This window comes from Mirounga angustirostris, unplaced genomic scaffold (assembly GCF_029215605.1).
Source record: "Mirounga angustirostris isolate CCGP_5_RB_7025 unplaced genomic scaffold, mMirAng1.0.hap1 SCAF_9, whole genome shotgun sequence".
Taxonomy (NCBI): Eukaryota; Metazoa; Chordata; class Mammalia; order Carnivora; family Phocidae; genus Mirounga; species Mirounga angustirostris.
In genome coordinates, this window is record NW_026991717.1 from 58,986,183 (window position 1) to 58,998,327 (window position 12,145).

Here is a 12,145-nt window from a genome sequence, read left to right on the forward strand (position 1 = left end):
CATGCCCATCACACAGATGGGAAATTGAAGCAGAAAGTAATTTGGCGAGTCACACAACTATAAACAGCAGAGCTAGCACTAAACCCCACTCTGGGCCTCAACCTGGCTCGTGACTTTGTTACTGTTTCCATTTAAAGAGGACTTCAGTGAGCTGCACTTTGAGCTGACAGTTTTTGCTGACAGGCTGTTTGCCTCTTTATGCATCAGCTTGGCTGCTTCTCTCCCTTGCTCTATTTAAACTAGGGATGGAAAAGTAAAAGTCCTTTTTTTCCCCCTCATATTTTTGTTTTCCTCATTACAAAAGATAAACCACCAGTCAGTGTGTGTGTGTGTGTGCGCGCGCATACTCTCTCTCCGACTTACCACCCAATTTAGAAATGACCAGAGCTGAGGCATCATGCAGACCTGAATCCCCAGGCCAGGGAGCACTGGAGCTGCCCTTCCCTTGCTGTGGCCAAGGGGATCACTAGCTGCACAGTAGTAGGCAAGGAATTTAATTTTTCCTTCCCTGCAGCCCCAGCACCAAGAAAGTAAAGGGAATCCTTCCTGCCTTCCTCCATAGGCAGGAAGAAGCTAGGTGTTAGGTTTCCTTCCTGGCAGGTGGACGATGGCAGGAGTTTGAAGAGGCGCAGGTCAAATGGCCCCCAGAGACCGCTGCCATGGATGTTGGCCGGTCCCCGGGCTTACCCGAAGTGGGATGGCAGCACCGGGCAGGGTTGAGCCCTCGCTCCCTGCTTCAGAACCCTTCCGAATCCTGCTTCAGATTTTAGAAATGGCCTGTCCCCAGACAACTCCCTTCACATGAGTTCCCGAGGCACAATCATTTCTATCAGTGGACGATGACCCTGGTTGGCCAAAATGCCCACAGCCTGCTATGGCCAGGAAATCTCGGATTTCATTTTGGTTCTCCCACAGAACGGAGAACTGGTGTTCGCTCCCAAAGCTGCCTTAGGACTGTTCCTCCTTGTTGCTTCCTGGTGCACTAATAGTACCACCCCCCCCCAATCCCAAACCACTTATCTATTTGCCTTACAGGAAGCGGCAGAGATGCGCTATGGCAGTCAGGGGGCTCTGTGTGAGGTGCTGGGGGTCCTTCTCTGGAGGGAGTGGTGAGGGGCCAGGAGGGTCTGTGTTGAGGCCCAGGTATCTCTGAGGCAGCATGGGCATCCCTGGTCACTCTTCTCAGCTGACGGCTTTCTGCCCCTTCCCCTGAGCGTGGGGCTCTCTCCAGGGTAATGTCCTCCACGCGCTGCCTTCTTGATCTACATGTCCCGCTCAGCCTAGGCAAGCTCGTCCATCTACAAATTCCCACCAGGGTGCTGCTTTGGCCAGGACAATACTTTGTTGAGCAGGACAGTGCTGTAAACTGAATGAAGTCTGCCCCTCAGTCATTGTGACAACCCCCCCACACACACACACATTCGCAAATGCTTCATGGGGGGGGGGTGCAGGACTGCTCAGTAAAGAAGCAGAGGACTCCTGAATTTACATCTCCAGCCCAAGAAATCGTCCCTATATCCCAGATCCCTAGAACCAATTTCTCAAAGACACCTTGATGTCATGTCCCAGACACATCTTAAACTCAAACCTGTTCTTATCATTTTAATCTACTCTTTTGTCTAGTAAAATGATCCCACCACCCGCTACTCTCAAACAGACCTGAGGCACTCATGAATCCACCCTGAAGCCTTTTAGTGTACCAATCCCACAACTCAACATTCTCTAGCTGGTCGTATTTTCTAGAGCCTTTAGGATACACCTACCTCAATTCCTCCCTAATTCAGGGTGTAGATTCTAAGGCAAAGCTGATAAAATCAATCTTCAAAAATGTCTCTTATTTTTTCATAATATCAATTTTAAGGTGAGCTTCCCGGCCCCTCCAGTCTTCAAGGCTTTGCTCTAGAGAGCATGACAAAAAAAGAAGTCATCTGGTAGAGCAGCGGGAGAGCATGAGTTTAAGAGTTAAGGCAAAGCAGATCCTGGAGTTGCAATTCTAGTTCCGCTACTTACAGGTTCATGACTTAAAGCAGGCCCTGAGCAGCAGGAAAAGCAGATCCTGTCCACCTCTCCAGCTTCAAACTCCACTCAGTACATCACACTATTTGCAGGCTCAGGAAACAGGACCTGTAATCTTGTACTTCATATATCTTTGCACTGGTTCCTACATTTGCCTGAATGACTCCTACTCATCCTTCAAGAACCAGATCAGGTAGCACCCATCTCCTCTAGGACCTCTTTCCTAGGCCGAGGGCCCCTCCCTGTGAGGTCTTTACTCTGCGCAGCCTCCATCAAGGTTGTCACCCTGTCTCATTGTTAACTTCAGCTTGTCTGTCTCCCTAGAGCAGCTTGAGGGTAGGGGCACTAGCCCTCGGCCCAGTGCTTGGCATGTGGCAGGCACCCTCTCATCTAATAAATGTTTGTGGAATGAAGGGCTGAGTTGGAGATCACTCTGTAAGCTGCACAGAGCTGTGCCATTTTGCCTTCCTTACAATACCATCTGGTGTTGGGAACAATAAACACTAATAGGGTCACTTTAATTCAGGACCTTGGGTGAGGCTCCACAGTGAGTGGAGAGAGCACCGGAATGGGAGCCTGAACCCCTGAGTTCTTATCTGGGCTCTGTTAACTAATCAAGCCTGTCACCCTGGGGTCAGCACTTTCTTAACAGGAAATGGGAGAGTTGGCTCAGGGCAGGAGTTTGTAGTCTGGGGTCCACAAACCCCCAGAGGGTTGATGGAGGGACTTAAAGGAAGTCCACCAAAATCTCTGAAATTGCTGCCAAACTCAGTCTGTTTGCATTCTGTGGGGAGAGAGACCACAGATTCTCAAATTGTCAAGAACTGCTAATCTGGATAATCTCCTGAGTCTCTCCTATCTAGATCCTCATGTATATTCTCTCTGAGGAGGAAGGAGGCGCCAGGGAGCAGTAGAGATGGCTGGCACCCATCGCACACACCCACTGCCATCCCAGGCCCATCTGAGATGGCCTTTGTCAAGGGACCCCTGACACGACCACAGGGCCAACCCTGCAGCTCCCTGACTTTGGCCCCATGAGCCAGGGAGCAGAGGGAAAGGTATGGTGCCTAGGAGACATACACATAATGCTCTTAAAGAAACAGGGGAGCCGGATCAGAGAGGAAAATGGCCGAAAAGTGAACCAAGTGTGGACTAAGGGAGGTAAAGAGGAAAGAAGCTTTAGAGACATGGACACTATTCAGATCCAGAAGTCTGGCATAGGCACAGGGAACACTAGGAGTCCTAGAGATGGAGGCCTGTGCTGGAAGGAAAAGAGGCAGGAACTGGCACTTTCTGAGTACCTAATAAGTGCTGGGTACTCTTGTGATCATAATAATCCTGCAGAGGAGGTTTTATCAGCCCCAGGCAAGACAGATTAAATTCGAGTTCCACAGCTTTTAAATGTCCCTCTGGCCCTCCTTTCTGCCCTGCACTGTCTTCCCGGAGAAGTCCAAGGCATGTCCTACATCAGGCAGCCTCCTGGTCTTTTGATGTGCAATGACAAGAGGCTAGACTATGAATCTGGGGCTCTGGCCACGTGCCAGCCACGGGGCTGGGCTCCAGGAGGCACGCGACAAGAACTTTCCTCTTAGCACCTTACAACCACCAGCCCCCTCCCCCCAACATGGTAACCAGCTCTGATCCGGGTGGCCGGGATACGGAGGTGCTGCAACTGGCGAGCTGGGACCGCGGCTGAGTTCGGAGGCCCGCAGGGCAGGGTCGGGCTAGGCTTCCCTTTCCCCTTCCCGTTTTACCAGGCGCAGGTCTCCGGGTCCGTGCACCACCAGAGAGAGGTTCTCGGGTTTGGCCGCCGCCATGTCGTTTTTTCCCTGCCGAGTCGAGGCTGCAGTCCGCAGGACGCGTGAGGGTTTTGGTGACAGCCCCGCGAGGGTTGAGGGTAAGAGCTGGGAGGCCCTGCTTGTCAGAAAAGGCGCACGCCCGGCCCGGGGCGGGGCTTCATCGCCCCTGACAACCGGGGCGGGGCTAGCGTGGAGGGCGGGGCCTCCCTGCTCCGCTCCGGCCTTCGCCGGTAGGGGGTTCGGGTGGGGGCTGGGAGGAGGTTGGGAGGGGACTGGGGGGGTTGGGGGGGAACCCCGGCCTCTGCAGCCAACTGCCGGCGCTGCTGTTTCTGTGAGCCTCAAATCCAAGGGAACGTTGATGCACTTCAAGTAGCCCGCAGAGGCAACAGCCACCAGACCAAGGTCCTCAGACTTCAGCTGCAGAAGAAGGGAGTTCTGCGAAGTGGAGCGGAGTCTCAGGACCAGCACTGCGATTCTGATAGGGTAAGTCTAGGTCTTACCTAGGGGTGAGGCCGGAGGGTCTGTATTTGTATTAGCATTGGAATGCTGAGGCTGCAGGTAGGGCATGGTCTACACTTTGAGGAACAGGCTCTACACTGACGCAACCTCCACGTTGTCCCCGTGTCCGCAGCATCCCGCAAAGTGCCTGGTACTACTAAGAGTGAATCAATGAATTGGTGTACCATCCCATGGGCTTGATGCATCAGAGTAAAGAAGCTATGAAATGGAATCTGCAAACACTTTCTCTCTTAACTGGCTCTGTTTCTTATAATAGAAGCAGGATTTCTGCCTACATTCTTCCTTCAAGCCTCTCTTTCCTTAGGAGTGAAGTTTTACTCCAAGGGGAGAGCTTCCCTCAGGACAGGCCTAAGTCCATAAAGCCCGTTTCCTCCTTTGAGAACAGTGCTCAGGATTTCATTCCCTACAGCCTCTCCCCATGCCCAGATATGCTGCTGGATCATTTTATCACCTTCAGGAGACTTTCCCCAGTGCCCAGCCCTTGAAGATATCTCTCTGTGGCACTCACTGCATGACCCACAAATGGGTCACAGTCATACTTTACCAGTAATCATCCCTTCCCCAAATGCTTTGGAAGGCCACTGAGGGCAAGGCCTCATTTCTTTCTCTTTTTCCCCTTAATCTATTAAGTATCTTACTTTCCTTTTTATCTTCAATTTTTAAACAGTTTTATTGAAGTATAATGGACATACAGTAAACAGCTAATATTTAAAGTACACACTATGATAAATTTTGATATATGTGTACATCATGAAGCCATCACCATATTCAAGATAATGAGCATTATCTATCCTCCTCAAAAGTCATCTCCCTATCCAAAGCAACCATTGCTCTTCTTTCTTCACTACAGATTAGTTTGCATTTTCTAGAATTTTATATAAATGGTATAAAAAGTCAGTATTTTTTTAGTCTGGCTTCTTTTCACTTACCACAGTTGTTTTGAGATTCATCCAAGTTGTTACATATATCAATAGTTCATTCCTTTTTACTGCTGAGTATCATTTCTTGGTATGGATGTACCACGATGTGTTTTTCATATACATGTTGATGGACACTTGGGTTGTTTCTAGTTTTTTTACTGTTACAAATATGGTTGCTATGAACATTCATGAACAAGTTTTGATGTGGACATAGGCTTTCCTTTCTTCTGGGTTATTAGGTCATTGTTACTCTATGTTGAGCCATTTGAGGAACTTCTAAACTGTTTTCCAAAGTGATCGCACCACTTTACATTCCCAGCAGCTGTGCAGCTAGAGCTGAGAGTTCCAGTTTTTCCAAATCCTCACCAACAGTTGATATGGTCAGTTTCTAAAAAATGTTAGATGTTTTGGGGCACCTGGGTGGCTCAGTCGGCTAAGCATCTGCCTTCAGCTCAGGTCATGATCCCAGGGTCCTGGGATCAAGCCCTGCATCGGGCTCCCTGCTCAGTGGGAAGCCTGCTTCTCCCTCTGCCTCTGCCCCTCTCCCTGTCTTGTGCTCTCCCTCTCTCTCTCACTTGCTTTGCACTCTCTCTCTCAAATAAATAAATAAAATCTAAAAAATTTTTAGATTTTTAATGCATTACATGTAGTGCATCTCATTGGTTTTTTTTATTTGAAATTTTATTTTATTTCAGTCTGTAAGTACTGCTATTTGTTTGAATTGTTCACATAATACATTCCATCCAGCATCTCATTGGTTTTTTTTTTAATTGAAGTATAAATAACATCCAGTGTTATATTAGTTTCAGGTGTACAATATAATAATTCAACAGTTCTATACATTTCTCTGTGCTCATCACAATATGTGTATTCTTAATTCCCTTCACTTATTTCACCCATCCCTTACCCACTTCCCCTCTGGCAACCACCAGTTTGTTCTCTATAATTAAGGGTGTTTTGTTGTTGTTGTTGTCTCTTTTTTCTTTGTTTTGTTTCTTAAATGAGTAAGATCATGGTATTTGTCTTTCTTTGACTGACTTCTTTCACTTAGCATTATACCTTCTAGGGCCACCCATGTTGTTGTAAATGGCAAAAATCTTACTCTTTTTTATGGCTGTGTAATATTCCATTGTGTAAATATATACCACTTCTTCATCCATCTATGGATGGACACTGAAGCTGGCTCCATATCATGGTTATTGTAAATAATGCTGCTGTAAACATAGGGGTTCATATATCTTTTCAAATTAGTGTTTTTGGTTTTTTTGGGTAAATACCCAGTAGTGGAATTCCTAGATCATATGATAATTCTATTTTTAATTTTGGGGAACCTCCATACTGACCTCAGTGGTCTCACCAGCTTGTATTCCCACCAACTGTGCATGAAGGTTCTTTTTTCTCTACATCCTCACCAATTTTCTTTTTCTCCAGAACCCTCACCAAGGCCTCGTTTGTAAAAATAGAATTTGGTAAAGTGTTTTGGACAGTGTAGGAACTCAAAAAAAAAAAAAAGATTTGATGATAAACATGGATCAAGCTCTGGAACCCCAATAATGGTAAAGATGAAAGTATGTGTCAGGGCAAGGGGGTAAGGTGTGACAAAGCAATGAGATGGATTTTTGTAGGGGACACGTAGAGTCCGTCATGTTTATTACTTTGAGACATATCCCACAAGGCTAGACTATACTTGGCAGGTCCCACCCGCACTTCCGGCACTCAGCTTCTGAGCAGGCTTTGCTTGGAGAGATGGACTAACTCGGGGTTACCTGGCTTCCCTCATGCACCTGAACTTAAAACTCAGCTTTCCCTTCTTGCCTTGTGGAGTTCCTTCACAGTCTTCCAAGCATGGCTTTCCAGTGGGTGAAGCTGACGATGGAGAAAGCCCTAGGAATGGCTTAAGAGCTGAGGGCCACTTGAAGTAGACACTCACCGACTTTTAAATTAAGTAAACAGAACACCAGAACCAAAGCAGAGGTTTGACGCTAAAATATGACAGAATGGCCCCACTTTGGAGAGGTATTTGTTTTCTCATGAGCAATAACATTTTGAAACCGTCTTGAAGGTTGTTGCCTGAGGGTAAAGAGATTTGGAAAGGCAGGAGACAAATACAGAAATATGACTGAGGGCCTTTTAAGAAAAAATAAAAGGGGGAGTTGATAAGGATTCTTTTTTGGGGGGGGGAGTTGATAAGGATTCTTAAGAAACTGACATTTTTAAAGTAAAAAAGCAAGTTGTTATAATAGTATTTAAACAATTTGGTGTGACATTTCTACATAATTTCCTAACACAGACCAGCATTCATGATGGTAAGGAACAGATTTTTCTAGGCATTTTACTGAATAGAGCATAAAATGCTGGCTTTGCCTTTGCTGGTGGCCTGCCTAACTTTCCCATACAGCACAGCACTTTGAGGCAGTCTCCATTGAATACAACTACAAGTTGTTGATAAATTTCCTATTGGAATTTAAAAATTAAATCACAGGATGTATATCCTCCAGGGTCACATATCTAGGAAAAGGGACACTTTAGTCCAGGCAGTATCCTATCATAAACACTGGGTTACTTCAGGTAGAGATAACAGTGTGTACTAACAAGTAAAGTGTGCCATAGGGCCTTAGTTTTCTAAAGGTCAGTAGAGTTGTAAAATCCTGGTTTCATTTGGTCATCAACTGTTCACGTTACATTTGGTCATCAACTGTTCACGTTACTCCAACCTGGTTATTTACAACAAAAGAAAGAAAACAAAACAAAAGAAAGAAAACAAAAACAAAGAAAAAAGAAACTATGAAGTTTCTTGCAGACCTTGGAAATAAGGTTACCAATGAGAGTTAAACTAATAAATTCCACATGCAGTGAATGAGATTAATGGGCCTCCCTAAGGAACTCGTAACATACCTGCCATTAACAAAGTTCAAGGAAAGTTAGGAAAAGAACAGGGAGCCTGGGTGGCTCAGTTGGTTAAGCGTCCCACTTTTGGTTTTAGCTCAGGTCGCGATCTCAGGGTGGTGAGATCGAGCCCAGCATCAGGCTTTACACTCAGCCCAGAGTCTGTTTCAGATTCCAGACACCTGGGTGGCTCAGTTGGTTAAGCGTCTGCCTTCCACTCAGGTCATGATCTCGGGGTCCTGGGGTTGAGCCCCACATCGGGCTCCCTGCTCAGTGGGAAGTCTGCTTCTCCCTCTCCCACTGCCCCTCCACCCCCCCAACTCATGCTCTCTCTCTCTCTCTCAAATAAATAAAAAGTCTTAAAAAGAAAGAAAAAAAGAAAGAAAGAAAGAAAGAAAGAAAGAAAGAAAGAAAGAAAGAAAGAAAGAAAGAAAGAAAATCTCTGTTAAAAAAAAAACTTTAGGAAAAGAACAAGGAGAGCAGGTATTTTAGTCTAGAACTATCCAGAGGAGAGAGGCACTTGCTGGTATTGGTGGCAATGCTGCTGGCACAGAAGAGTGGAAGCAAGGGCACCCATTAAATATTACTGTTACATGATAGCTGAGGATGGTGACTTGGATAAATGCTGGGAGTGGAGATGGAGTGAAGCGGGTAGACCCGAGATTTATCTTGATGTTGGTAAGGGACTTGGCAAGGGATTGGTTTATAAGACTTGAGGAGAAGGTAGTTGGAAGGTTGACGCTTAGATTTCTGACAGGATTACTGGATGGATGAGTGCTATTATCTGATATGGGCAGTACTGAGCAGGGAGGGAGATTTGGGGAAAGATCAGGCAGGTAATTTTGGATAGGCCAAGTTTGAGATGCCTGTGAGACATCCAAGAGAAATAACCCAGGGATATGAGGGTCTGAGAAAGCCTTGGTTTGAAAAATCTAGACTAAATTTGGAAATCATTGGTATATAGACTGTATTTAAAGCAATAAGAGAGAAGGAGGTAATGTAGGGAGAGTATATAGTGATAAAGGATAGTCAGAAGAAAGATAGGCAGGGACAAGGGGCCCCCGTCCTAAGAGGAAAACTACCTTAAAAGGAAAAAGACCCCATCCTGTTATTCTAGACTTTATTTACTCAGTGCCCCAGCTTTAAGTCTTCTACTGGGAGGAAGGGAAGGGGCTGACAGAAAGGAAGGGAATGGCCTTGGGCGTCCTAACCCAGGCCTGGGGGCCAGCTCAACAGCCAGTGGGATATTTAAAGAGCTTGATCTGGTGGCTTGTAGCTGGCCGGCATGCCTTAGGACAGTGGCAGCTGCCGCCCTCTTGGTCCCCGGCTACGAAACACCACCCTGGAAGGAGCCCTCCACCCTTTCCCACGTGAACAACTACCTGATAGGTAGATGAGTGCATGGACAAAAACCTGATGGGGTGACAAGCATGTGGAGGGTTAATCAGATTAAAACAGCCCACACCAAAGAGTCCCTAAAAACCCCTAGATTTAAATGCCAAATTGGCAACTCTCTCGGGTCCCCTCCTTCTTCAGGAGCTTTGTACTATTGCCCAATAAACTTTGCTTTGCTGCCCACCATTCTTCTTCTGGTCTACCTCTTTATTCTTCTAAGTGGCATGACCAAGAACTGTGGGCAATAAAGGAAAAGAAATCCTGCAACATATAGAATGAAAAAGGACACACTTCAGGTCTGAACTTCCAGCATCCAAAATTGAGGGACCAGGAAAAGGAAAGAGGAACCAGCAAAGAATCCTGAGAATAAGGGAGATCATATTGGGGAAAGGCAGTGTTTTAAGAAGGAAGTGGCCAACTGTTGAATACTGATGAGGGATCACAATAGAAACCAAAAATGTCTAGTGAATTTAGCCAAAAGGAGGTCCTGGGTGATCATGGCAAAGAATTTTGGTATGAAGATAGGAACAGGAGCCATAGTGGTTTGGAATCATTCATATATTCATTTAGCAAATACATAGTAAGTATTCTATGACATGCAGGTATAAAATGTTGAGATACAATTAACGGGACAGAAACAATCTCCATTCAAGGAGGGGAAGCCATTAAATAGATGACTACAAAAGTAATAACTCTACCATAATTAAGGTAAGGGCTATGAAGAAAAAGGAAAGGATACCATGAAAGTGTGTAACAGGAAAACCCAGTACAGCTTGAAAGCAAAGGAAGATTGCCCCCAGGAAGTGATATAAAAGCTGTAATCGAAAAGCTTAGGTAGTCACAGCAGTGAGGTGAAGAAGAGAGAGTGTGTGTTCCTGCAACACACGCATGGAGTCCTAGAGGGGGAAGAGACCATCCTTAAAAGTTAGCAGTGTGTTGGGGTGCCTGGGCAGCTCAGTCAGTTGAGCAGCCAACTCTTGGTTTTGGCTCAGGTCATGATCTCAGAGTGGTGGGATTGCCCCTGGGTGGGGCTCCACTCACAGCAGGAAATCTGCTTGAGATCCTCTCCCTCTGTCTGCCTTTCCCCCTGCTCGTGCATGTGCTCTCGCACTCCCTCTTTTTATAAAAAATAAGTAAAAGAAATCTTAAAAAAAAAAAGAGCAGTGTGGCAGGGCCATGGTGAACAAGGAGACCCAATCCAGGGGTATACAAGGTCTTCCAATGTTTCACATTACTGAAATATAGGGGTACACGAAGAAATGTGGCAAGAATACCTAAAGATCTTAGGGGACAAGTGGGAAAATCATACTTCTCCAAGGTCAGGAGTTCCCTTTGAGGTACAAAAAGTGCAGCAAGGACAGGGAGCATAGCTGGGAGCATAGAACCTCCCTGAATTGGTTTGATTCTGAGAATCAGAGAAGATAGGGTTGAAAAGGGAATCCCATTAACAAGTCTTACTTGTAGGAGGCAATGGGGAGGAACTGGCCAACTCTGTTATAAACAGCCTGTCTGTGGCTGGGAGAGGTGGGAGCTAAAAAGAGCTCTTTTTTTTTTTTTTTTTTTTTTTTGAGAGAGAGTAAGGGTGGGGGAGGGGCACAGGGAGAGGGAGAGAGAGAATCAGCACAGAGCCCCACAGGGGGCTCGATTTCACAATCCTGAGATCATGACTGAGCTGAAATCAAGAGTTGGAAACTTAACCAACTGAGCCACCCAGGTGTCCCTAAAAGAACTCTTATAGACAACCTGGGTTATAGAGGAAATTCCTGTTAGCCTAGAACTCTGCCTTGTCCTCTTCTCTTCATGTCAAGTCTACAAATAACTGGTCCAGGAGTAATTCACATCATTCATTGGTTATCGGTAAAGTTCCAGAATAGGAACTGTACAAACATGATAAAGGAAACAAACAGGAGGGGCGCCTGGGTGCCTCAGTCGTTGGGCGTCTGCCTTCGGCTCAGGTCGTGATCCCAGGGTCCTGGGATCGAGCCCCGCGTCGGGCTCCCTGCTCAGCGGGAAGCCTGCTTCTCCCTCTCCCACTCCCCCTTCTTGTGTTCCCTCTCTCGCTGTGTCTCTCTCTTTCAAATAAATAAATAAAGTCTTTAAAAAAAAAAAAAAAAGGAAACAAACAGGAAAAAAGGAAGAAAGGGAGAGGAAAAGAAATAAAGAACATTCACCAGAAAAATATTGCTGAGGAGCAAATGACAGTTGTGATAGAAAAGTTTGCTGTTACACTAAAGAGGGCATCCAATCTCCACATTGGAGGTAGGGTGGGGTGGAGGGGGTGCAAAGTGTAGGGTTGGGGGTAGGGCAACATAGGTGTAGAGCCTGAATGGAATGAGAAGGGCATCTTCACAGGGAGGTGGTAATAACATGGGGTCTCAAAGCCCTAAAAGGGTGAGGAAGAGTCCACATGGGGGGAGCACAGCTCAGTGTGAGGTGAGGGATACTGGGTATGATGAAGAGGATGACCGTAGGGAAAGGGCAGCATTGGGTATAGGATCCTGAGTATGTTGAGGATAGCATTTGCTCAGGTGGGGAGGGAGCCACAGAGATAAGAGATCGGTACATACAGGAGGACTGAAAAAATAAGTAATATATTAAGGATGATGGGAA

The 12,145-nt window shown here is 46.2% G+C and overlaps 1 protein-coding gene across 2 annotated transcripts in view; it reads right to left on the reverse strand.

Annotated features, from left to right (window-relative positions):
• Positions 1-3,955, reverse strand: part of SORD (sorbitol dehydrogenase) — a 30,382-nt gene extending 26,427 nt beyond the window's left edge. Inside the window, exon 1 of one of the 2 annotated variants that reach the window (XM_064570526.1) lies at positions 3,771-3,955. In XM_064570526.1, the coding sequence (XP_064426596.1) occupies positions 3,771-3,833 (63 nt within the window). In that variant the 5' untranslated portion in view covers positions 3,834-3,955. The remainder of the gene's footprint in view (positions 1-3,770) is intronic. The other variant, XM_045900162.3, reaches the window with a different exon arrangement.
• Positions 3,956-12,145: the final 8,190 nt, after the last annotated feature.